At 47.1% G+C, this 25,560-nt stretch overlaps 8 protein-coding genes across 8 annotated transcripts; 3 read left to right on the top strand and 5 right to left on the bottom strand.

Annotated features, from left to right (window-relative positions):
- Positions 1 to 24: 24 nt before the first annotated feature.
- On the bottom strand, positions 25 to 5,482 carry I302_101170 (uncharacterized protein; the record flags this gene model as incomplete). Its single annotated transcript, XM_065869237.1, has 7 exons — positions 25 to 424; positions 491 to 1,029; positions 1,085 to 1,358; positions 1,417 to 1,688; positions 1,762 to 4,716; positions 4,793 to 5,239; positions 5,294 to 5,482. 7 exons carry the CDS (start codon positions 5,480 to 5,482, stop codon positions 25 to 27), a joined length of 5,076 nt encoding a protein of 1,691 aa, XP_065725309.1.
- A 648-nt stretch (positions 5,483 to 6,130) lies between these two features.
- I302_101169 (uncharacterized protein) lies at positions 6,131 to 8,906 on the top strand (the record flags this gene model as incomplete). The annotated part of the gene is made up of 3 exons (XM_065869236.1): positions 6,131 to 6,303; positions 6,373 to 6,494; positions 6,562 to 8,906. The coding sequence occupies 3 exons, from the start codon at positions 6,131 to 6,133 to the stop codon at positions 8,904 to 8,906; spliced, it is 2,640 nt and encodes an 879-aa protein (XP_065725308.1).
- Positions 8,907 to 9,484: 578 nt separating this feature from the next.
- I302_101168 (uncharacterized protein) lies at positions 9,485 to 11,512 on the bottom strand (the record flags this gene model as incomplete). The annotated part of the gene is made up of 16 exons (XM_065869235.1): positions 9,485 to 9,506; positions 9,582 to 9,668; positions 9,729 to 9,848; positions 9,908 to 9,924; positions 9,987 to 10,181; positions 10,240 to 10,271; positions 10,335 to 10,404; positions 10,460 to 10,584; positions 10,644 to 10,788; positions 10,850 to 10,959; positions 11,023 to 11,103; positions 11,160 to 11,166; positions 11,221 to 11,254; positions 11,316 to 11,325; positions 11,397 to 11,411; positions 11,479 to 11,512. The coding sequence occupies 16 exons, from the start codon at positions 11,510 to 11,512 to the stop codon at positions 9,485 to 9,487; spliced, it is 1,104 nt and encodes a 367-aa protein (XP_065725307.1).
- Positions 11,513 to 12,201: 689 nt separating this feature from the next.
- Positions 12,202 to 14,391, top strand: I302_101167 (uncharacterized protein; the record flags this gene model as incomplete). The annotated part of the gene is made up of 3 exons (XM_019191174.1): positions 12,202 to 12,785; positions 12,845 to 13,904; positions 13,972 to 14,391. 3 exons carry the CDS (start codon positions 12,202 to 12,204, stop codon positions 14,389 to 14,391), a joined length of 2,064 nt encoding a protein of 687 aa, XP_019047922.1.
- Positions 14,392 to 14,782: 391 nt separating this feature from the next.
- Positions 14,783 to 18,288, bottom strand: I302_101166 (uncharacterized protein; the record flags this gene model as incomplete). Its single annotated transcript, XM_019191173.1, has 8 exons — positions 14,783 to 15,251; positions 15,320 to 15,582; positions 15,647 to 15,974; positions 16,031 to 16,281; positions 16,338 to 16,528; positions 16,598 to 16,823; positions 16,882 to 17,935; positions 18,002 to 18,288. 8 exons carry the CDS (start codon positions 18,286 to 18,288, stop codon positions 14,783 to 14,785), a joined length of 3,069 nt encoding a protein of 1,022 aa, XP_019047921.1.
- Positions 18,289 to 18,670: 382 nt separating this feature from the next.
- I302_101165 (uncharacterized protein) lies at positions 18,671 to 19,525 on the top strand (the record flags this gene model as incomplete). The annotated part of the gene is made up of 5 exons (XM_019191172.1): positions 18,671 to 18,757; positions 18,839 to 19,009; positions 19,083 to 19,281; positions 19,351 to 19,369; positions 19,441 to 19,525. 5 exons carry the CDS (start codon positions 18,671 to 18,673, stop codon positions 19,523 to 19,525), a joined length of 561 nt encoding a protein of 186 aa, XP_019047920.1.
- A 353-nt stretch (positions 19,526 to 19,878) lies between these two features.
- I302_101164 (uncharacterized protein) lies at positions 19,879 to 21,307 on the bottom strand (the record flags this gene model as incomplete). Its single annotated transcript, XM_019191171.2, has 7 exons — positions 19,879 to 20,413; positions 20,478 to 20,632; positions 20,691 to 20,739; positions 20,803 to 20,832; positions 20,894 to 20,908; positions 20,965 to 21,184; positions 21,250 to 21,307. 7 exons carry the CDS (start codon positions 21,305 to 21,307, stop codon positions 19,879 to 19,881), a joined length of 1,062 nt encoding a protein of 353 aa, XP_019047919.2.
- A 580-nt stretch (positions 21,308 to 21,887) lies between these two features.
- Positions 21,888 to 23,652, bottom strand: I302_101163 (uncharacterized protein; the record flags this gene model as incomplete). Its single annotated transcript, XM_065869234.1, has 11 exons — positions 21,888 to 22,000; positions 22,057 to 22,097; positions 22,150 to 22,218; positions 22,267 to 22,301; positions 22,357 to 22,493; positions 22,550 to 22,562; positions 22,620 to 22,749; positions 22,801 to 22,930; positions 23,023 to 23,121; positions 23,345 to 23,426; positions 23,488 to 23,652. 11 exons carry the CDS (start codon positions 23,650 to 23,652, stop codon positions 21,888 to 21,890), a joined length of 1,014 nt encoding a protein of 337 aa, XP_065725306.1.
- Positions 23,653 to 25,560: the final 1,908 nt, after the last annotated feature.

Raw genomic sequence — 25,560 nt, 5'->3', positions numbered from 1 at the left:
ACAAAGGGGACCAAATCAAGATCATCACGTCCTAGCTGAAACCCTCCTTCTTTCACCTGAACCTAACCCACTCGATCCAATAGTCATCTTCAGCTCTCTTTCCTTCTTCCATTGATCCGCAGTATTCCTAGCTCTGATAATACTACAAACAGCCAACGCAACAGCCTTGAACGTTCGTCTAGGTCTAGGGGACTCGGACTCAGCGACAGGATAACCCATTTGAGCCATGGCTCTCAAAGTGGATTGTTGGTCCAGGCTCATCCCTCCGACTAATAAGAGTAAATATCGTTTTTGTAATGCCAGGGCATTCCTGAATGTCGATTCTCTGGTGAACTTCGCTTTGAGATATCGGATTTGGGAAGCGAGAGATCGTGATTGCGTTTTGAAGTGGGTTTTCTGGTCAATCAAAGCTTGGGAAAGACCGCTGATGATACGATGTACGATCAGTCTCATGTTATCTTGATGCTGAGATGGGATGCATTAGACTTACGTTTCACATTCATGGCTCATCCTCCAATTCTCAACGTCATCATACCTTCTCTTCACATCATCCAGCTCTCGGAACGTCCTCCGTTCACTATCCCTCGCTTCTTTCAGTTCCCTCTCCAATGCTCGCAGTTCAGCTTGATGCTTGTCAGACGTGTTGTTCTGCTCCATCTTCAAAGCGGCAAGCTGTTTACCGAATTCCTTACTCTCAGCACGTTGGGTCTGTAGATCTCTCTCAAATTCTTCGAGATCTTGCATAACATGTGCTCGCTCGTTCTGGAGTTTGGCTAGGCGAGATTTGGTATCTTCCAAAGTCCGAGTGCGTTGAGACAAGGTATTTCGCAGGTCCTCAGATTCCCGTTGAGCATCTCGAAGTGATGTCTGTAAGGACTCGACCATCTGAGCCTTCTGAGCGAGCTCAGCTTGAGAAGCGGCAGATTGGGTGACTTGGGCATTGCGTCGAGAAAGAGATTCGTAGGCTCTTTGTTCTTTCGCGATATCCCGTTCGAGTTGAGCGATTTGCGTTCTGGATGACTCGAGGTCCTGTGCATATCGTCAGCATTTATCGTGGAAGTTCATGGGAAACAAGTTGACTCACTCGTTTGAGATTGTCCCTCTCCCTTATCACCCTACTCAGATCGTCACGAGTAGCTTTTAAATCTCCCTCAGCCTTCTCAGCCATTCTGCCCATTTCCGCTCGGAAGCTTTCCACCTCAGCTTGACTCTTCAGCCTCATCTCCGATACTAGATTTTGCAATCGTCCGTTATCTCGCTGAAGTCGGGATCGCTCGTTTGAGATGTCAGATTTCAGTTCCTCCATTTGACTGTGAACGGCCTCAAGCGCTTTCCGCATTCGGCCTTCGTTGTCTCGTCTAATGCGACACCATGATTAGAATAGGCGGTATGGAACCTAGCGAGTGAAGGACTTACTCTCTTTCCTCTTTTTGAGCGCTCACTAGAGCTAAAGACGCCTTGTTCCTCTGTACCAACGTTCTGATCTCATCTTCCAGCTCACCGATTCTTTCTTCGGCTGCAGCAAGCTTCTCAGCAAGAGCAACACCGCCCAGACCAGCTGCCTCAAGTCGACTGAAATTGTGATCAAGCTGATTATTGGCGTCTTGTAGCTCTTTCTGGAGGTATTCAAGTTGAGCTTGAAGGATAGGTTCATTGGCATCACCAATCGTAGTCTGAAGCCAAGAAAGCTATGTAATATCATTCAATCGTGTCAGATAATTTCTTTTTTCAGCGATGGTAGTCGAGCAAAAGTCAGCTCACCTCTGCCAGTGGTCCTGGGGTTTTAGGCGTTCTCAGCGAAGCGATAGCCTTGTGGAGCAGAGGAGTAGGTCGTTTGAAAGGCGATCCAGCATCCTGTACACCAGCAGGAACAGGTGTCGCAGACATGGTCATACTCCTACTACCTGAGGCGAGTCTATCTGCCAAAGCCGCTTTCTCCCGTTCGAGCGCTTGAATCCTAGCATCTCGAACTTCTACAGCCGATTTACGATGAGGAGTAGCGTTGAGCTCATGTTTGAGTCGACCGATCTCCCGGTAAGCTTCGTCCAGCCGTTCTTCCATGGCAGCTACCAAGCTATCTTGATCACTTGATGAGTTGTCGATACGGGGTTTTTTGGTGGTAGGTGTGGCAGTAGAAGCTGGGGAAGTTGATCGTCGCTGAGATGTTCTGATAGCTTGAGTAGCGATGTTGGCAACCTCTAATCTCCCCTTCAGCATCTCTATCTCCGATTCCTTATTTGAAAGAGCTTCGTTGACTTTCTGCAATTCTTGTTGTACCTGACGGAGTTCCTCCTCAACTTCCTCGTTGACCCTTGAGGTGTCGTGCACAACTGCCAGATCGGCTTCCAGACTAGTAACGACTTTATTGAGTTCTTCAATATGTTCATGCTGTTGATCAAGCTCGGTCTCTTGCTCTGATATAGTCTTTCGTGCAGTCGCCATTTCTTGCTCCAATCGTTCAAGTTCATCTTCGGCGACCGTTTGAGCTTCACAAGCAGCCTTCAATTCACCTTTTATGGCTTCGAGATCTTCTGCGCCAACTCCATTCTCTTGACCCTCTAATTCAGCGATTCTAGCTCGTAATTCTTCAATCTCGGTTTCAGCATCTTCAACCCGATGCATCAGACCTTCCTTTTCCTCCAACATCTTGGCAGAATGTCTTTTGAGATTCTCAACTTCTGTCGGCTGTTTGCTATTATTGGTTGTAGTCTGGTGAAGTTCTCGTTCGAGCTCGGTGATTCGTTTCCTCAATTCCTCTTCTTGAGCGTTGCCTTCCATAGAAGACATTTTCTCGAGCCTTGACTTGTCGGAACTCAATCGATCCACTTCTAACCGAGCATCACCAAGGTCCTTCTCCAAAGCCTTGACTTGCTCTTCAAACCCTGAACAGATTTCACCAAATCTTTGAGCATGCTGCTCGGTCTTGGCAGAGAATTCGGCATGTAACGAAATTCCAGCTTGTTCGGCTTCTTCCAGTTGAGCGGATAGCTTGTCAATTTCATCGATCAACTCTTGCTGTTCGGGTGACCCAGCTTGTCGGGCATGTTCGAGTTGATCTTTCAATTCCGCTATTATCTGGTCCTTTTCGTTCAAACCTTCTTCCAGGCTTTCAAGCTTCTCTGCCATTTCCTGCATGACTGCTGCATATTCTTCGGGAGTCAAGCCTTCGAGAAGATCTTGTGCAGAGGTGGACGCCTGAGCATGCGGAGAGCTTCCTCTACGACCGCTAAGTGCCGAGAGCTGACTGATGAGCTCGGGATGATCACCTTTGGTACTGTTGCGACTACTAGGTGACTTTGAAGGCCAATCAGGGAGCTGTTGTGACAGATTGGCAGATGTGGAAGCCGCATTGAGTCCGGCTAGTATGTCGACATCTTCTACATCGATACCATGTTCTTCCAAAATACCTCTCAATCTATCTGCCTCGTCTCTCCAAGCTTCAGCTTCACGAGCCAAATCAGCATTGGTCTCGAGGAGTTGCTTGTTCATTGCATTGAGGTGTTTATGTATCTTGATACCATCTGCACGCTGATCCGATAGCCCTTTGAGCGAGCCTCCACCAGGAGGTGGGTGACTCGTTGGAAGAAGGATAGTTGGGAAAGATGTATTACCACGGGAGAGGCGATTATGCAGGTGCGATGCTCGTTTGTCAGATGTGAGATCGGCGGACGAGGCGACAGAGACGAATGATTGGTCCACTGATTGCTCGTTGGTCATACGACTTGTCATTCCAGGTGTTATGGCTCTTCGGAGAGATCGTTGGCTACTTGCAATATCGCTTCCTTCCTCGGCGATAGATTCGTTGTGAGGAGCGGTCGAGACTCTGCGAAGAGGATGAGGGGTGCCGCGGATGTGTGGTCGCAAAATCCTGGACGGGGGTCCAGAAGATGAGCCAAGAACAGCCAGGACATGACTTTTACGTCTTTCTGCATCGTCCAACGGAGCTCGGGGTGTTGATATATCGCTTGTTTTGGATGTCATACCAGCAGGAGAAGGAGTGAAAGGTCCAAATGGAGTATTCTGGACCGAGTCCGTTATATCATAGAGAATGGTCGAAGGTGCTGAAGCAGTTTCAGAGCTGTTATGGCGGAAGGGTTGACCGCGTATCGTACCAGGAGTGGAGAAATGAGCAATTGAAGGAGTGATGGCTTGTTTTGCTGGAGAGTAAGTATCCATCATTTTGTGAGGAGACTGGTAGTGCGAGGGGCCAGCAGATACATCTTCGTCCTCTTGTGTTGTAAACTCGTTGCCTTGATTGTACTCCCATGTGGGATGTTCTCCATGATCCCCATCTGCGCTTTCGATCTCATACTGATATTCACCCGTGATTTCATATTCTTGATGAGCATCTGGTCTAGGAGTGACCATGGAAATATTCCTGACAGGACCTTCCGGTGTACTAGCGGCCTCGCTGACATCCGTTCCCGAAATCTCACTTCGAGACAGGCTTGGTATCCTTTCATTCTGAGGTATGGGTAGAGCGGTGACAACAGATGTTTGGGATGAGCCGACATTCGGAGTGACAGGAGTGGAAGGATCGCTGGGAGTTTCGAGCACCGCTTCGAGCTGCTGTAGAGTTGCTGATGGTCCTCTTCTTCTGGGTCTCTCGAATAAGACGTTTCCGGAAGATAGTCGTCGCGTTACAGGCGTCTCTTCTGGTGGTGCGGTTAAAGAGGGAAGCTCTGGCAAGGGTTCGGAATAGGAATCTTCGTACTGCTGTTGCATATGGGAACAGTCAGATCCGATCAACGTGAGCGGATATGGTCGATATGAATATGAAAATGGAACTTACACCTGATAAGTCGTTTAACGGTATTGACTTTTCCGCACCCAACTTCATCCCTTCGGCTATCTCATCCCCTGAAAAGCTACCACTCATCTCTCCAGGTGTCTGCCATCTTGCACTTCGCGAAGCATGTGTGCTATTCCCCAAAGACCCTGTACCACTTCGTGTCCTCTCATGGCGAGAGGATCTACTGGTGATTGCTGTCCGGTCGGTAGTACTAGTGCGAATGGAATGAGATATTGATCTTGCTTGATGGGATTGAGGGGTAGATGTACGAGCTGCAGTCGAGGCGTACGGCGATGGTGTGCCCTCTTTTGGCGAGCTGTCGATGGGTGGGAAAGGGGATCCAGAGGCAGTCGAGAATGAGTCGGCTGATGAATGGGTTGTCCCCGTTACTGTACTGGATGGTGGTGGTACCATCACCTTTCGGAGTGGATGAGGGGTGGCCATATCCTATACATGCAAAGTGAGCACAAAGCAACGATCCGATTATACATGGATACTCACATTATGAAAGTCGTCTACTAGTAGCGATGGTTGGTGATACTGTAGCTGTTCCTCTCCTAGAGACTCTACTCCGCTCATACTATCAAAGTCTATATCGTCATGTTGAAAACTGGGTAAAGAAGGTAACTCTTTATCTTCTAGTTGCTGCAGTCTCTTGAGCACCCTGTCGGGTGTTTCGAGGAAAGCCATATCCTTCTAGTCTTGTGAGAGTGTTGCAAGAGACGTTTGATGGGATGGATGGGTGAATGACTGCTTATGCTTGGTTATATATTTCATAGAGGAACAATGCATGATATTCTATCGCTCTGTCTTCTTCTTCTTCTTCTTCTTCATCCCTCAACTCATGTAAACAAACTAAACAGAACAGTCGCGTTGATCTCGGTGGTCTAGCAGCGTGGGGACCACGCGGCAGCAAACGGGAGAAAAGCAATAAATTCACCTGTCAATAATGGTGTGGTGTCACGGAAGTGGCATTCTCACTGCGGACCCCGTATTGATCCGATTACATTACAGATTTACAAAAAGGAGGGGGCGGGCACTGGCACTACCTTTTCTAATCACTTCTGTAATGGAATTGTAATTCCCACCCAAACATCGTCATTTGGAGCCGTTAGCGTTTTTTCAGTAAACACACACCAACCACATTCCACATTCCATTAAAAGAGTCATCTTCATCACCTTCATCATCATCACCATCATTCACCTTGTGTAATAACGTCTTAGACAGAATAATGTCTCACATCTAGTCACGTCTTAACCACTCAACACTTATTTAAAAGAAAAGGAGGAACAGCAATATAAAGGAATTTCGATCATAATTATTACGGCTCAAACATCATGCAGCCCTTCCACCCACCTACCCCTCAATCCTATCGATCATCCTATATACCCTCCACACCCGATTCACCGACAGTCGAGAAGGAGTCTCATATCGGTACAACACCAGATGCACGTCAGGCGAGAGAAGCTGCAGATGGTGTCGTGAGGGAATACGAGGAGAAGAGGGATCGGTGAGTTTGCCACCTATCTTCATTATCATAGAAACATAACTAAACTATATGCTCTCCCTGAAATCATAGTCTGGCAAAGGCGATCGATTCATCTTTATACCTCTTGTCTGATCTCAAGAACTTCAATGGAGAACAATGGACGGTGAGGTATCCTCATCTGAAGCCTACAGAAGCTTCGGATGTCGGATCTCGTGAGTTGCGTGCGCTCTTTGACATGATGTCCCTGGTGTACTCATATTGATTCTCCTTTCCTAAAAGCTTCCCGTCCTGGTATGAGCAGACGAACTCTCACATTCGCCGACGAACCATCACACACCACCGATGTAGTTCTCAACTCCACACCTACCGTTCGACGGACACTCAAACGATCTCTCACTCTCGCTCCCTCCGCTCCTTGCACTCCTATCACCACTGTCAATCCCACCATCGCAGAACCTAAAGGCATCGATGAGAATGAAGATGACTTTTCTATACTGCGTCTCAACCTCAATATGGGTGCAGCTAGACACGCCAAGGGGTTGATATCACATTTGGAGAAATCATCGATATCAGCGCTGCTGGATACTAGAATCACCGCATCTTTGGATCATCTCACACACCTCCAGAAACGTATATTCGATGCTCAATCTCGAGTACTGGTCACCGGTGATCTCAACGCTGGTAAATCAACATTGATCAACGCCCTGCTGAGAAGAGATGAAGTCATGCCTACGGATCAACAACCCTTGACGACTCGATTTGTGGAGGTGGTCAGTGCGAAGGAGAATGAGGATAAGGAAGAGATACATATTCTCAAGCATGCCGACAAGTACGATCCCTCAGATGAATCAACTTACTCAACGGAAGACGTATCAAAGCTTTACGAAATGCTTGTAGATGCTGAGGATGATGCTTCAAGTCCTTCTCTTCGAGTGTTCCTCAAAGAAGCGGATGCCAACCTCGCCAACCCCTCGATCCTTCACAACGGTGTTGTGGATATCTCACTAATCGATGCGCCTGGTCTCAACCGAGATTCTATCAAGACTACCGCCAATTTCGCTCGACAAGAAGAGATTGATGTCGTTGTCTTTGTTGTGTCAGCTGCCAACCACTTTACCCTATCAGCTAAGGAGTTTATATGGCAAGCAGGCCACGAGAAAGCTCATTTGTTCATCGTTGTTAACCGATTTGACCAAATCAAAGATAAGGCAAGATGTCGAAGATTGGTTCTTGAACAGATCAAGCAGCTCAGTCCCAAGACATACGAGGATGCTGCCGATTTGGTTCACTTCGTCGATTCCGCCAAGGTGGCTTTGGGATATGGAGAAACCGAACCTGAAGGTGACGAACTTGACGAAGCCTTCTGCCACCTTGAACACTCTCTTCGATCGTTTGTCCTTGTCAACCGAGCCAAATCCAAGCTTGGTCCTGCTCAAAACTATATCACCCATCTTTTAGCCGATGTGGAGCTTCTTGCCGCTGCCAATTCGCTAGTCGCTGGAAAAGAACGAGATGCCGCCCGCGAAGAATTAGCTCGAGTCAAGCCAGTCTTAGAAAAGATGAAGAAAGGTAAAGAAGGTTTAGAGGAATCTTTGGTCGGAGAGGAAGAAGCCGCTACCGACAAAGCGTCAGGTAGAACTAAGCTAGCTATGGAGAGAGGTCTAGAGAGGGTTGGAAGAGGAGAACTGGCTGCTCCTGGTCCCGGTCTTTCTTTACCTACTTATCCTGGTTTGTTGGGTGCATGGGATTTCGCCGCAGAAGTCAAACGAGTACTCTTGGCATCGCTCGACTTCGCTGTCAGCTTAGCTGAAGAGGATGCACGAAAACTCACATCAGAAGGAGTAGAGGAAGTAACCAAATTGGGCGATGCTCATCTCCCCGCGGATGTTGAGCGAACCAACCGAAAATTCAATCCTCAAGCGATGTTCACACCTCGTGCGACTCGACGTCAATCGAGTGTTACTACATTGGGTCTCGGTCTAGCCGGTCAATCACAATTGGTAGAAGTCGATGTAACCGATATCTTCGATTTACACCATCACATCCACCTTGCTCGATCTGTCCTTCCATCAACAACTTCGACATCGCACGATCTCGTTCCCTTCTCTACCGAGGTTGGAGCGGCCTCTCTGGTTGTGGGTGCATTCTCCATGATCAGCGGCAAGACATTGGGTCTAAGAGCAGTCGTAGAAGGATTAGTCCATTTCTCCGATTTCGTTTCCAACCCTGCTACTAGGAAGTGGATCGGTCCAGCCGTAGGAGTAGTCACTGCAGGTGCCATCGCCTACGTGATATATGACCTACCGAGATCCATCCCCAAGAATGTCGGTAGACATATCCAATCGACTTTGACAATCTCTTCTGGTCAACCTTCTCAAGTTGATGATGCCTCTGTACCATTCGCTGAGTACCAGGCTACAAGGGTCAGCAAGGAGGTTAGAAAAGTCATGAGGCTTGCTGCGTGGGATTTGAGGGAGAGGTTCAGAGCTGCTGTCGAAGCTAGAGGCGAAGTTGTGAAAGCTAGTGAAGAGACTGAGAAGAAGGCTACAAAGGCTTTGGAATGGTTCGAGAATGTTGAGAAGAGGGTTGAACTCATTAGAGAGGAAGTTGGGATCAAAGTGTAAACCAGCCTCAGCGTCTCAAGAATAAAATCAAATATATCTATTAACGACTTGGTCTCGGAAAATGATATCACCCAAACAACAAAAATGCAAAAAACATACATACGTAATTGCCGGAGGGTATTGTATCGATCTGTAATCTCATAGTATCCAGTTTAATGATTCCCTCTTTCCTCTTTCGTCTATATCTCATAGGCCAGACTACCTTGTGTTAATGATATCTTTTTTTTTGTATTTATTACCCATCCTCTTTTGGAATTGTGTTTGATATAGTTAATGCGAGTTAGTCAAATAGCACTGCTCTCCAGTATGAATTGAAGTACATTTGTAATTCTCATCTGATCATTCGAATTATCGACCTCTAGTCTGGTGCTTTGGGTTTTAGCAGTCTGTTTTGCGAGCTTGGTATGACTTACCGGAATAGTCGAGAGAAGCATTATCAGCATTGTAAAGACTACGACAGCCTTACGGGCAGCAGCATATCTACCAACGCAAGTGAAAATGCAATTTATACATGACATGATACAGCATTATATACATGACTCCCCTTCTTCCATCATTATTCATCCGATATCTAACCTCTATTTAGTGAAGATGCTCACTCTGGACAACAACGAACCACGAATCAGCTAAAATTTCCCCCTCTGCAATTGCTGATACAGTAGAAATCACACTCACACATCCTCGTCCTGAACTGGATGTGATAAACCAACTTTCTGCGGCTGAGGGTTAAATTTACTTGATTTACCCCATACCAACGCGTACCTAATGAAACAGCCTCAACGGTAAGCTATGTTGGAGAAATGAAGATATACAACAGCTTACTTGAAATGCGATGCCAATCCTCTGTGAATACCATGACAAACAGTTTCTATCGTTGCGCCCTGTCTTAGGCAGATGGGATCTGATAAATCAGGTTGATCACCTCTACGTTTTGTGTATACCCTGTTCATCACATTGGTGAGCTGATATTCGTACTTCAAACATATGGTGAACCAGCTCACTTGACCATGCCAAGTTCCTGTTCAACAAACATAGAAGATTAGTCAAATAACGGGGTCGGGAGTATGGAGAGTAACTTACCGCCCAGATAGCTTCCAACAACCAGTCCAAACCCAAATCAATCTCACAACTTATCATAATCGTTCTACCATCACCTTCTCGAGCCATGGTATCCAGAGTTTCCATCGACACCCCATCGACCTTATTTATAACTGTCAAAGCGGGTATGTATTTTCTCGTTCCAAGTAAAACATCGATGAATTCGTCCGTCGTGATCTGTATTGAGCTCGGATGATCAGCTGCAGCCTGACCAGCGCACGATGAGGGCACCCACATCTTCTCGGACCATTACATCGCAATTATGAACTAAGCGAGAAATCAGAACATCAGCCTTCACTTCATAATCATCCAGAAACACGTCTAGCTCACTCTTATAAGTCTGCAAGATAGACCGTAACGTCCTTTCATCGGTTTTGGTGAGCTTGACAGTATTGTTGATCTAAATCTCAGGTAAGCATACCGTTCTCACTGTACTCATTCAAGGGATGGCTCACGGTGATACCCCCAGCAGTCTTCTGCTTGAACACCACATCAGGTGGTTTAGTATTTAATCGAATACCAACAGCTTCTAATTCAGTTTCCAGCATCTTTTTCTGTTCCGCAGATTTCGTAGCATCGACTATCGGACCTTTCATTAGCCCAGACGCGAGTTGTGGTGATGAACAGGAAGGCACTCACTCATGAGCAGAATCAGATCAGCAGTTTTAGCAACCGCTACCACCTGTCTACCTCTTCCTCTACCCTTCGCAGCATCCTGCACGATACCAGGTAAATCCAGCAATTGTACTCTAGCTCCTTCATATTCTAACACACCGGGAATAGCCTGGAAGGAACCATCAGCTATTCCATCTCACCACTTATCGTGCCAGCTGATCATGACATACCGTCAAAGTCGTGAATTCATAAGCTCCTACCACCGATTCTGTCTTGGTGACTTTGGATAAAAGCGTTGACTTTCCTACTGAAGGGAAACCTATCATACACACTCGGGCATCTGCGAGAATTCGTCAGAGACAAATACGCACACAGTCCTAAGTCTTGAAAAAAAATTGCTGACCTCCTGATTTCATCACATCGAAACCTTCTCCCTTGGGGCCTTTCTTCTCTGGCTCGAGAAGCTGAGCTCGGTATTTGGCGACTGTAGAAACAAATGAGTTAGGTCATTCGACGGATGTAGTAGACTGAGAGACATACGTTTAGCCTATAAATAAGCAGAGTCAGCTGAAGATCTAAGACACACCGTCCATGTACTCACTTTCAGAAGACCCAGATGATACTCCGTGGCTTTGCTATAGTAGATGATTTAGCCAGATCTCAACAACATGTGTAATTCCCTCTGAATGAGCTTACTTCTTCTGGGCTATATAGGACAGGACACTTAATTAGCTGAAGAGTGGGTAGCATTAATGAGGGTCAGCAGAGATGACTCACTCCTCGCCATCTCCTCTGAGATCGATAGATCAGTCGGGTGTCAGCAAGCGGCTCTAAACAATACCCAAAATCGGCCACCCACTCTCAATCTCCTCGATCTTTTCTACGATACCCATCTTGACGAGCTATTCTTCGGTTAGTCAGTCCTGATGAATGATGGATGGTGCAGTCGAGAGTGCTTGATGTCTTGTGCTGACGGCTGATAAGGCTTGACGCTGATCGTGTTGTTAGAAGGAGTCTCGTAGGATGATGATTTTACTAGTGTTGGTACTATGTATCTTTCGAAAACACAGACACAGACCAGAGCAGTGGAGGCCTTTCCCCTGATACTGCACAAGTCGTCAAATCAAATCCACATCATGATGGATGTTATCTTTATCTGGGGTATGGGTTCTCCGCATCACCATGGGACTACAGTGTGGGGAATGTGCCTTGGTATGACGACTACGACTAGTCGAGCGTGTTTTGTTTCCTCCATTCAGAAGATCAATCTATAGATGATGATGTAGATTATATATTCCCACGCTCAGTAAGGGTCATTTACCCTCATGCAGAACGGGATGATGGATGGATCTCAAGCTCATAGGATAGGACATGGATGATCATCATCATCATCATCATTCCTACAGTCATCTCCTCGCATTACACTCTATACAGATATCTCAGTGACCATCCTCTTAGCTCTCAGTCTTTTCAACTTGTGCCTCCGCTCGAGTCCCTTGGCAGGTTTAGCCATCCCTTGACCTTATTTCTCTCTCACTCTCTCTATTCTGGCTTTTGCCAGACTTCATTGATATCCCTCACAATGCCAGCATTCCATCCACCTCTCGCTCACACTTCCCACGTTCCCATACCTACAACCTCTTCTCATCCATACGTACAGCTCAACTTCTTCGCTACTTTTGCTGATGAAGAGGATACCGCCGGATCATGGGAACTGTGGACTGATCTTCCAAAACTTGATGATCAAGGGAACATAATCACACAACCTGGAGAATGGAGAGCAGCTCAGTTCCAACCATACCTCAGTCCAACACCACATAGCAACGGACACGCACACACCAACGGCGATCTCACAACCCCGGTCGTTCACGTCAAAGCTTTCGAAGGTTATCCCTCTGCCCCTCACAATCCCAAGACATTTTACCTCTCCATCGTCGTCCCTGCTTCCATTGGACAAGAATCCTCATACACCTATCGACATGTCACTCCTTCTGGCGAGACGCACTGGCTTGGTGGTATGGGAGGTAATGGTTTCATCAAGTTGGATGGACGAGAGACTGAAGCTCAGTCCGAAGGACCCAGAGCTGGTGCTTGGTCGGATGCTATCGACAGAGTGGATGATATAGGGTGGCATGGTATTGCTGTAGAGCTTCAGAAATCGAAAGGGTGAGTACCCGCTATTTTGAGTGCTCAACATCAATTGAAGACTGACTGTTATCTTCCAGAGCTATCCGACCAGTCATTACCACTTTGCCCTCTTCGTCCCAGCTGTCGGCTCAACTCGCCCTCCTCACAGCCACCCAGCCATTACACTCCTCTACCTTTTCCAATCCTACCGCAACTCCAACGCCTATACTCCCATCAGCCGCAATTCAACACCTCTCAATCGCAGGAGGCTCGTTCCCATTTGACGTTTCTCCTTTCTCGCCCGTCCCCTCTGCCACAGACGAGCTCTTCTACGGATTGACAACAGGATCATCATCTGTCGAAGCTCTGACAGCCGCGTTCAAAGCTGCCAAAGCCAAGCAGGAGCGCTTCCATCTTGCCGAGGTATCTGGAAGTAAGGAAGCTATCGCTGCAATTTTCATGTCATCACACGGTCAAACACAGTTGGAACAAGATTTCTTAATCATTCATGCGCCCTCCTTGGCTTCTCCAGTGGATATCAACATCACTCTTCCATGTGATACCATCGATTCCGTTCCGATCGCTTTACTCGCCAATTCCAGCAACTCCATCGCATACTTATCTCAATTCGACTCCAAGACTGGAAATCGCAAGATCCACTTGCATCTGGACCAAGGGTCTATCGCAGAAGTCATCCAATTAGCCGAATTCATCGAGTTGAGGGGATCAGGCGGGGATGATCCCGTTTGGATATGTGCCCCGGATGCTATCAACGTGGAATTCGGAGAGGAAGAGATCTCACAACCTGAATTTACAGCGACTTCAGCTCCCATCTCGGCATACACTGAAGTCACCCCAGTTAAGATCCGAGATGAAGAGGTAGAAAACACGTCAAAACCCCTTTTGGTCACAGAGGATCACGCTCCATCTTCCCATGATGAACGAAGCTCAATACCTCCTCCTCCGCAACCTTCTCATGGATGGTGGTTGTTCCGTTTCATCGGTCGTTTCTTCGTCAATATCTGGGAACTGCTCTTATGGCCATTCAGATCCAATCCAGCTATCACTGAAGGCTCGCAACAGAACGACCAGGGTGGAACCGATCAAGAAGATACAGCTACCGATCTTCCAGCCAACGAGAGAACTCCTCTTCTCAGCGTGAGTCGTTGCTCCCATACTCATTGCGGGAATACATGATGTACTAAATAAATGTATGTGTGAACAGTCCCAAAACATGTCAAGGGAGACCTCATCATCTTCAACAGCGTTCGACCCCCTGGCTACCCCTTTCTCAGTGACTGAGCTCAAACCCAAATACCCCACCGACGGATCAGTCACCCCGGTTGGACATCAACCTTCGCCAAATCTGAACGAACTCCCCACGATCAACTCCGTTCGAATTAGATCATACGCTCAGATGACTTTTACCCATCTCCCTCCGTTCAGATTCGTCTTACCTCCCAATTCGGTAGATATCACCTCGCGACTCAGGTTCACCGTAAAAGAGAAAGCTGCAATGCAATGGGAAGAAGTGGAACCTCACTTCAAGGTTCAAGAGGATCTCACCAAATGCCAGGAATTGATCGTGCAGGGTAGGAACGGTACGGGTGGGACAGATTGGGAAGTTCAAGTTGACAGGATCTAGATACTTCCCTCTGAATCGAATTTCGTCGGGTTAGGCAATGAAATACGTTTAGATCCGCGTTTCCCGTTGACAAGAAGTCTTTGCATACACGATTCTTCCCCTCTTTCCCAATTTCTCGATTTATACGATCAGATATGTGATGATGATCACAAGGAGGTTTTGGTAAAGTGCATGGACGATCAGTTTTTCATTTCGTACTTTGGTTTATATGTCATTACGATTCTATGTTTAACGAAAGTGCAAGAGAAGGAAGAAAAGAGGAAAGACACCCCATAAGCAAATGGACCTGTTTATACTTGATTTGTACGTTTGATAAGATACATGCGATGAATATATGACACATGATACTTCCATCTGAATGGTGCCCTGGCTTCAAGAATATGTACAGTATCTATGCCCCAGCTCTCTTCACCATATCTTCCAAAGAAACAGCTCTGAACTGACCATCTTCACTCTGAGCGAAAACGGCATTATCACCAATATAAACAGTAACACCACCACGGCCATCGACGTTCTTCGAAATTTTGAATAGGGGTTTACCAGTCTTATCATGTGATTTACCGATGGGTAAGAAGATGAGATCATGCTGAGAAGCGAAATCTTCGGCGATACTTCTGAAAGTGATTTCTGTTGCTGTAATATCCACCGGTCTCTTAATCTCTTGGATGGTAGATTTGGTTTTAGTAGATGTGACTTTACTTGATGGTAGAGGTTTGAAGATTGGTTTAACAAGTTTAATGGGTGCCTCATCACCCAATTTGATAGCTTGATCCATCAATTCCAAACCAGTGTTGAACCCCCGATTGATACCTGACATATCGAGGACCGCCTCTGGGAATCGACCTTTCCACCATACGAACCTGTAAAACATAGATTCATCGTTCAGCATATTCCCAAAATCGCAATAAAGGAGAAGAGGTAGACCTACCAGTTGGCAACCTCATCAGGTTTATAGGCAGGTTGTACAAGCCAGATATACAAGATATCCAACCATTTGGGGAAGAATTCCGACTCCAATAAATGCGAGAACATGGACGGGCGAAGAAGCTTGTGCCACGGCATGACCCATTCTTCGAGCGGTACGAGATCTTGTTTTCTGGGGTTGATCGAGAAGTCTTCTCGTAAACAGGCACCCAGTTTTGGTAAGACGAATTGTATGATGAGTTTGTCCCATTCACTTGATGAGTAGACCTGAACCAGATCGAAACCAAATGAATTAGCAAAAGATCGGCGGTGAATTTTCCTCTTCACTTACATTCTTTCTCCATCGGACAAGCTCGTCGGGAACTCCATCTTTGACGACCCAGTTTCGCAAGATGGATCGAATACGTCGCTTGGCGCCTTCCAGGATATCATCACCCCTATCGCCCAATAGTGGTAACCAGGGAAATACGATACTGGCAAGAGATCTAGGTTGTTTGGCATGTTTCTCTCTTCTTGGATCCCACTGGTCGATGGCGGTCTTGACTTTAGGTAATATCAGTTGATCCATCACATTGTCGCGGATGAACGCAGGTAGAATCGGTTCCCAGGATTCGAGAAGGTGAACTGCAGCATGCGGAGATGCAGGATCCCATTCATTACTATAAAGCTCTGGTCAGTAGTGGCCAACATTTGGCTTGAGATGCGATGAACTCACTTGATGGCCGAACGGACTTTAGGAAGCCATAAAGTCCATAACAGGCTTTCCCATGCAGTCATTGTTCTCTCCCCATTCTCTTGTCTGCGCCTGGCTTGGCCATTGGCATCAGCTCCATTGATAGCCAGGGCGAACTCGTCTGGGTCATCCGCTTTCGGCAGATTGTATGCTTTCCGCCATGTCTTCAGTGATGACAGGAGGATGTCCGTGGAGACATCAAAGGGCTCCCAATCTGAGAATGCTCGTCGTTGCTATGCCATAGAGTCAGCCGATTTGCCTAGATCGAAATGGAAATGAATGGACTTACTACTTGCGCGATGGCAGCGACTACAACATCATCTAACGATTGAGACCGGTACTCGTCCCGATAATCATTGATCAAAGCGTTGAAACTTTCCGTCAAAGGCGCAAGTGAAGGATTTGCAGCGACTGACTGTGCAGCCGCAAGCGTCGATATTGTCTCTACCAGCGCCTGAATCTGCGTTATTCGAGCCAGACCTGTTCGGAAAAAAGGCGTGGATTCAGCGATAAGATAAATCGCATAAAACCGATGTTGTAATCACTCACGTTTTTCAGTTTCTTCGACTTTCGCCCTAGACTTTTGTTCTTCGCGCAGAGCCCATCGTCTCCTCTCGTTGACAGACTTTCCTTCCCTGATCAAGCCTTCAACATCTCCCTTGGCGACATCTACAATCAAACGTAGATTATGCCGCAGTTCAGGTAACTTCATGTTATCGGAAGATGGTGTCCAGGTTGACAGGGAGAGTGATGAAAGCGATTGCACCTCTTTCAGCTGCATCAACGATATCAGTCAAAGTCTGCTTTCAGGTCAATATAACAGAAAAACTTACCTCTCCTCCTCGAGCATCGAGGACCAGACCCACACCCGCTGCTGGAGCTCCGTCGCCAGCTTCCGCCAATAATTGCTCATAAGTCTTGTGTTCCACCTTGACTTTGACCTTTTTCTGCTTCTTCCAACCTTGTTCAACCTCCTCTTTAGGTTCCTTCGGTAATTTGGGTCCACGTCCACGTCCGTGTTGGCCTTTCTTTGGCTTCTCATCTTCATCGTCGGAGAAGACATGACCCTGTCTTCTCGCTTCTCGCTTACTGTCTTCTGTTCGCATACCCTTCTGGATACCTTGACCTCTGAACACCTTCCCAACTTGAATGGGTACAGCCCGACCGTCCTCCTGTGCACCTAAACCTTTACCAGCTTCCCAACCTTGCTTGGCCAGCATCCGAGCGCCGAAGGATGATGAGATTTTGCTAAAGTGCGCTCGTTCGGCGGCAGTGAGTTCCGCTGATTTGGCAGCGGCAGATGGGGCGGGGCGAGAGATGAAAGACTGTTGTTTGCGAGATGGACCTGATGATGCTGTGAGGGAAGGAGGCGGTCGACCGAAAGCTGAAGGCATGTTTGTGGGAGGGGCGGATTCGTCGATAGGTTGGACAGGTGCTTGTGTTGATCCCAAACCTCCAGTCGGTCCGTCTCTAGAGGTCTCTGAAGAAGCTGGAGGTTGCTCAACAGCTCTGCTGGATGACCCGATCCCTCCTCTACCTCGTGAGGACGAGCCAATGCCACCTCGCCCGCCACTTGACTTCGAGGTCTCCGCTTGAGTATGTATCGGTGTTGTTCCCGCTGCAGCAAACCCGTTCTTAGACCCTATACCCATGCCTCTCCTAGGGAATCCTTCCTCTTCCTCCTCCTCTTCTCTGACCCTAGGAGATGGTTGACGAGACTCTTCCTCGGCATCTTCTTCTTCTGATCCTGAGCTATCCGCTGAATCGTCTTCGTCCTCGTCCTCGTCTTCGTCCTCGTCCTCGTCTTCGTCTGATACTGATTCGGCTAATTCGTTTTCGAGATCTTCGCTCTTTTTGGACGGGCCAGAAGATACAAAGGCAGGAGCTCTGTAAGTTGGAAAACCATAATCAGTAAAAACAATCCACGGAATGTACTCAATGAAGATAGCTTACTTTGTCCAATCCGTCCTACTTGAGCTACCTGCACCTTTATTCCTAGACCCCAAACCTCTCCCACCATGTCCCTCCTCAGGTTCTTCACCGAACACCCCCTCCCATGCAGACTCTTTACCACTCCTACCTCCCGCGGTCTTACGCCTCTTGCCCTTGTGCTCGAACAACCTTCTCTCAGCTCTGGAATCGTCGTCCTCCTGTGAATCGTAATCTGCTATTGATTCACCGGAATTCGAAGCTTCGGAATCTGAACCGTCTGATAGAAAGGCGTTCTTCCTCCTGGGCATGGCGAGGGTATCGTGACGATAGATGCAGAGAAATAAGGTGAGAAGCAATGCAATGATTATGTGATATCTCTAGTATTAGCTGTTATATCTCACTTTATTTTGTTGTGGTGGTCAGTCAGTCGCCACCTAACATGATGGCAACGAGAGATGCGTGAGCTGCATGCCTAGACGCATCTTTCCTTTCGCCTGTGCGCCTAATTCTCCTGTGCCTGTGCGTGGTTATATGTTTTTAGTCTGAAACGTTAAGGATGCATCAAAGTGACGTAAGATGTGTGACAACAGGCAGACACAAGATGCAGTACTCTAAACACAGGTATCTATTTCTCTACCAACGTTTCTTCTTCATCATCAGTACCCTTGTATAACAGCATCAGCAGCAGCCATGACACCAGACAGCCAGCTCGACCTCCTCTTTGACCCCTCCTTGATCCCTTCTGCCATTCAAGAGCAGCTCGGTCCAGATCTTCATGTGAGTTGATAATATCGTACTCCTTTGATCCACCTCAAAGCGATGCTTCTTGTCCTAATTACCATCAAATCGTGCCGATAGCTTCGACCCCTCGCTTCAGACGACTTCAAGCGAGGTCATTTCGATGTCTTGTCCGTATTAACAGCAGCTCCTCAACTAACACCAAAAGCTTACAAGGACAACTTTGACGAGCTAAAGGCATGTGCCGGCACATACTTTATCATTGTGATTGTAGATACCTCATCGGATAAGGTAATTTGCCCCCCCCCCTCCTCCTTCTTCCTACTCATTCAACTAGTCCATCTGCTGATGGTTGAGCACATAGATCGTGGGAAGCGGATCAGTCATATTAGAACGTAAATTCCTTCGAGCAGCGGGCTTGGTGGGTCATATTGAAGATATAGCAGTGTCGAAGGCAGTACAAGGGAAGAAGCTCGGCTTGAGGATCATCAATGCGCTTGAAGAGATTGGAAGAGTCAGAGGATGTTATAAGATAATCTTGGACTGTAGCGATAAGAATATACGTGAGTTGTGCCCAACACCCTTTCCCTAAGCATATGAACGATACTGACCATTCATCAATCCCGTCTCAGCATTCTACGAGAAATGCGGGTGAGTCGGGATCATACTTCTCGTCTTGCATAAGCCTGTCTTCCTTCACAATGACTGACTATATCCCATAGCTTCAAACATAAAGAGTTCCAGATGGTCCGATATATGGCGGATCCCAAGGATATCGCCAAATCACCCGCTTCGTCCAAATTATGATGATCAGCGCATGTGCTTTATGAAACATTCACGCCATCATTTTCTCGTTGACTACACCAAGAATCTATCTTGTCCGTGGGGATCTTCCCCTCTGAAGATGGTTCTACGGAATTGGACAAGGACACCCATTGCATTACTTAACGCCTTCACCATCTCCTTTGTATTATTATCACTAGCATCAGCATGTATATGGACATTCACGTGGAATGGATTGATAGTCATGCTATTGGATGACAAGTGAGAAGTCAATGTCTCTATCATACACACATTCATATCTATACAAACTGTCTGTATATGTCGTTAAAAGCTTTTACAAGAAAGGTTCACTAGATCATAACGATCACATAACCTCATTAATCCTCATCTGATAATACCACCAGCGGATCCTCACGCGTGCCTCTATCCCTATCCCAACCACGAGCCTGACGCCTAGCGAAAGCAGGAGACCGCAGGTGATCATTTCGAGAGGGCGACGAACGTTGTACCGAACGGGCGGGGGATCGTTGTGGATAACTTCGCGCGGGATCTACCATTCCCATTTCCGCATCTGACAATGGTGCATCTTCGGCGGCAGATCGATTAGCGGCAACTTGATCCGTTAATACTCGTATTCTCTCATCTCTCAATCTCCTCATTTCTGCTAATCTCTCTTGGATCCTTTCCGTCCTAGCTCGAGAGACGTTCTCGGCTTCTTCAGGGGTGATCGCATCGATCGGAGCTCCCAGTTCTACTACCTGACGAGAAGCCCGACGAGCATGACCACTTCGAACGATTGGCATGGGAGCGGCGAGATCAATCATCTCGTGCATTATGTCGTCGAGACCTCGAGGACGTTTTGGTTGAGTAGGTTTGGGTGGTGGCATACTGGCTTGTATCACTTTCCATGCTCTGTAGGAGAGAATTTGTACTCAGTAATTGGATGAGGGGTGACAAGCGGTCAAGGATTACTCACTGCGCCTTCTCCTTCCTCTCTATTATCATTGCATTTCTCTCGGCACTGTCAGACATGTTGGCGAGCTTTCTTTCTATGATTTGATCTACCATGATATTTGGTATGAAAGGTGTTGAATCCGAGACTGTTTTTCGACAGGAAGGACAGGTGGGATGCTGTAAGAAAAGCCAGTTCAGAATATGATCATCATGAAGAAGTGTACATGCAACCTACATCCCCACTTTTGATCCACTTCCAACTACATGGTCCACAGAATGAATGTCTATCGGTATCGGTACACTGTTGTCAGATATAAGTTCGACTGACGAACGAGAAGCTCACTCACCCGCAAGGTACGATGGATTGAGTGGCTCCACTGGTGGGATAGTCAGCATGGGCGCATTGCATCATCGCACACCTCGACCAAAATAACTCACAGGATCTGTGAGCAGCTATCAGGAACACTCGTCAGCGAATATACAAGGTGTGCGACCGAAGGACAGCTCACATTGCGCACTCCAACTCCTCATACCACTCCTCCGACTTGACTGGCACCTTGATCTCCTCGAAGGTACGAATGATCCTTGGACCCGCTTGGTTGGGGGCTCTTTCTTTCTTGACTGGAGATTGGTAGGATGGACCCGCAGATGCGTTCATAGAGGATAGGGTGGTGATAGGGGAAGATATGGATGGGCCTGCGAGACCAAGGAAAGGCGGTCGACGATTACCTATTGTACAGTCAGTATAAGCGAACGATCATTGTGACGCGCAAGCATTGGAGTGAGATACTCACTGGGACTGCCTGAAGGTGGGCTCGGAGGCTGAGTTGAGCCGTTGGTATTCTGTGACATGGTAGTGGAGGTGAGATGAAGCTTGACTATTTGTGGATGAAGGGTGTTGAGGTTGGTGAGTTGAATTGACGGTATCAAGAAGTAGGCTGCGGTGGACAGATGTTCGACTCGCAAGATATGCTATAGGTCTCGATGATGGCTATGAAGGAATCGTTTCTCAGGTGAAATGTCAAGACTGTTGGAAGATGCAAGACGACGGGAGAGCAAAGAGGGAAGATGAGGTACACCTCCGAAATATACATTAACTTGATGCTTGATATGGTGGAGATGAATCTGGTTCGGGTTCCGCCGGATGACAAGTCTAGTATGATAAGATACGTATCTATACGATATTCAATCCTTAGTATGATATAGGTATGCAATGCATGCTATCTTGTAACAGATGTCACCTATCCATCAATATGTCAGGTCTGAGCGTGTGCACAAGCCGAGAAATGTAGACATGCTGCATAGGAAATCTTACACATGCTGTACTAATGATGCTCAGAATCGTACATACAACCGATACTCACAATTATCGTCAAATCTCTTTCCCTTGGCCTGCGCCTTATCGATACTCATAAAAGGCGTTCATGAGTACTTAGGGATTCGCAACCTCCAGGTGAGCTTTTATGAACGCTTCAATCTGATTGATATAGTTATCCGAGAGACCATGTTCTTGTCCAAATGCTTCAGCAGTGGCACGAGGATCCGCTATTATCGCCTGGTCAGCCTGAATATCTTGGCAAGAGCGAAGAAGCAGCACCTACATCCAATTTGGAATACCAGGGGTATAGGTAGATCGTCGTCACTACACATACCATGATCAGCTACCTTTTTAAGAGACAAGTCGGGCAGCTCACCTCAGATCGATGTCGATGGTGAGACTCGCTGGTTCAGATTGGTCTCGGTTGTTGTTATCTGGTTGAGGACTAAGAAGAAATCAGCTCGGCTCTTACATAATGACAAAGATAGCTTACCTCGGAATTTTCTCCTTCACTACCTCCATATAAGCCTGAAATGCATTGTCAGGTGTGGACCTTTGACGAATGTAGAAATAGAATACGCACATCTCGTATATCCTGATCCGCCAGTCGATCACTCGCCCTCGTCCAGATCCTAACACCCCCATCGGATCCTCCAGTCACGATGTCTCCGTTTGAAAGGCAGGATACAGACCAGACGGTTTGACATGGATGAAGTAGTACTGACTCGTTCTTCCCATCTGGAATCATTAGCGCTGATACCAACCGGATAACTCACTGGTCCATGCCCTCTTCTCAATGATTCGCGTCATTAGCATACTGATGCTGGGCGATAGAATCACACCTACCGCAGTATGATCTTCTCCGCAAGATACAAGCTCAACTCCCTGGACACCAGGTACCACTTGATAGACGTAGTCCGTGTGTCCCTTCAGATTCCCGACTACGCTCCCCTCAAAGTTCCATATACGAATCAAGCTGAGGTTCCATCAGTGATACGTCAATCGTCGTATGGCAAAGATCACTCACTTGTCATTACACGCAGAAGCAAACGTCTCTCCACCAGGTAAGATAGCCAAACTTCTCACAGGCTCCGGAGACCCTTTGAAACGTTGCAGTACCTCGCCTTTCTGATTCCACAGAAAGATCATTCGATCGGCTGCGAGGTATTAGAGCAGGTCCGTGTCGGAAGATTACGAAGACATACCGGATCCTAGCATCATCAGCATTGCTACGACTTGACCCACTTACCAGTCAAATAACATCCCTCTTTCGGTCCTTCATCTATAATTGCTACACCCCATACAGCCTGATCATGCCCTTCAAGTACGGTCTCGCAGTCCCATTCTCCTGAAGACTTTGACCATACTCTGGCGGTCTGATCCCAACTCCCACTAATCAATTTTCGAGTCTTCCGTGAATAGCTCATCGTACAGACGTTCAAGCTGTGTCCGACCAAGCAATGTTGACTTTCAGGCGACAAGGATCTCAATGAGTGAAGGAGGATCAACGAGGAATTACCGCCAGATGCCAGGAGGTCTATAGTCAGCTTAATCACGTTGAGGGTACATACCATCGCTCTCGTCGGTTGATGGGATATATGCCAGTGAGTTGACATATGCATGATGCCCATCAAGAAGGGCTTTGAGCTCGAACTATAACCATCATAATAGGTTAGCTTGTTCCCGAAAAGAAGGAAGTGGCCCTGCGAGTCACCTTTGATTGACCGACCCTTGTCCATATTCCTACGCTTGAATCACGAGATGCCGATGCGATCATATCGTTGGAAATGGCCAGGACAGCTTTCACATCACTCAGATGGGGCGGGTCCAATATGCAGCTGAGGTCATAGGGATGTGATCCGCCCTGAGGTGCTGTCATGATGATCGGTGATAGGGATGCATTCGAATATGACATGAAAGTGAGAACATTGTCAATACCAGAGATGAAGATGATGGTATTTAGGCGAGTGTTGTGAGCATGATACGAAAACACGCGTTTGGTGAATTTACGTAACACGTCATTGTATGGCTTCCATCGCGGGGCAGTAAAGTATTGCGGTGAACATTTCATTCACCATAAACAGATGTACAGGGACGTTGAGCAGTCGAGTGTTGATATTTTTTAGCTTAGAAGAGCTGCAATGAATCGTCAATCAGCCCAGAGCCGGGTCGTGGCGGTCAAGCGAAATTTCAAAAGGGAAGATTGAACAGTTCCAAATCTCGTTGGTATGGATTATGATCACTGCCAAAATCCTACTGAGCCTGCTCTCATTCGCAGAGTTCAAGCTCAGATACATCCATTTCGTAATGGTCAAGGTAGATCTACCAAAAGGGTCCCAAAAAAGAACGAAGGAGCAATGGTGTAGTATGTCAAAATCATATCTACTTGAAATCCGGTTTACCTCTCACCTTCCCACAACTACAGCTAGATCCACACGAGCACGCGGCCTGAATCACCTCGAATGTGTACATTGGTCAGGTTTAGACGTCAATGCAATGATCGTCCTGTCTCCAGATGGCTGGAATCGTTCTAACTTACCTGTTATTATACTGTAGAACCGGAAGTGCACGCACCTCCCTGTTCATCGACCTTGAATGTATTTGCTTGATTGGCATCAAGGGTATACAAGCGTGTAATCAACTTTCGCTCACACTGTGTAAACGTTTCCGTTCGAAGTGCTCTAGTCAGAATCGACAGCTGTGTCAATTTTGTTTAGAAGAATGGATCAGCAGATCTCCCGGCTCAGCCGACTCCGCCGCTTACGGAGCTCTGGCGGAAGGGTCATATCTGACCTGTCAGCCGAAGATCCAAGCAGCATCAGAGCATCGGGTAAGGGTCGACGGGGTAGTCTCAGTGTCCGTGTGCTCAATAACGGAGGCTGTATCCGAGGGTACCAGAGAAAGCCAGACTGATTTCGGCGTATCGGTCCATAAATTGGGTTTCGACAGAAAAACGTGTTTTCTCCAAGGTAAACGACGGTAAGGTCAATACTCGCTGATCCAAGTATATAAATCAGTAAGACAAGCAGCAATTCCTGGTACAATGAGTCGGCATCAGCGCCATAATCAACGGGACAGCTGACACGAAGTCGAGTTCAGCTGTAGACTTTTGCAAGTCTTAGTTGTTTGAAACACCATCAAAGACTCAAGCGTTCTAGATCAGCTTTTCAGCTGAAGATATTTGCAAATATCAGTTGGCGTATAGTCCATTATCACTGCCTGAGGATTGCGAGTAGGTGTGCAGAGTGATTATAAGCCACAACAAGTGTACAAGTGCTGAATGGTATGACATCATCTGGCAACATCCCACATTCGGGAGAATGGTCAGCCTGATTATCTCCTGTGGTGTGGTATCAGGTAGCAACTGCTTACATAAGCACCGTTTGGTATGGTGGTGTATACACCACACACGACACACGCCACATAGTAACATAGTAGAATATGATAATGGAATGAATATCAAGTCAAATTCACTACCTGCCTACAAAGCATGTTACACACACATCATACATCATCAACCTCTTCATCTTCATCATCAGTATCAGTATCAGTATCAACAAACACAAGATAGCTTCATTCACACCAACCTGCTCACCACACGAGTACCTGCAACAGCACCAGCACACGCATCGGTCGGAAAGAGTGAAAACCTTTTTCCCTAAGCTAACTCTGTGTGGTCTGGTCTTACTTTTCCACGCCGCGTCTTTTGTCGCTTGAACCTATACCATCATTCATCATCAACCATTCATCATCAACACATTGTCAACTCGATACATCCATCCTGCTC

This window comes from Kwoniella bestiolae, chromosome 1, assembly GCF_000512585.2.
Source record: "Kwoniella bestiolae CBS 10118 chromosome 1, complete sequence".
In the NCBI taxonomy this organism is placed as follows: domain Eukaryota; kingdom Fungi; phylum Basidiomycota; class Tremellomycetes; order Tremellales; family Cryptococcaceae; genus Kwoniella; species Kwoniella bestiolae.
This window is presented reverse-complemented; position numbering and strand designations above follow the sequence as displayed.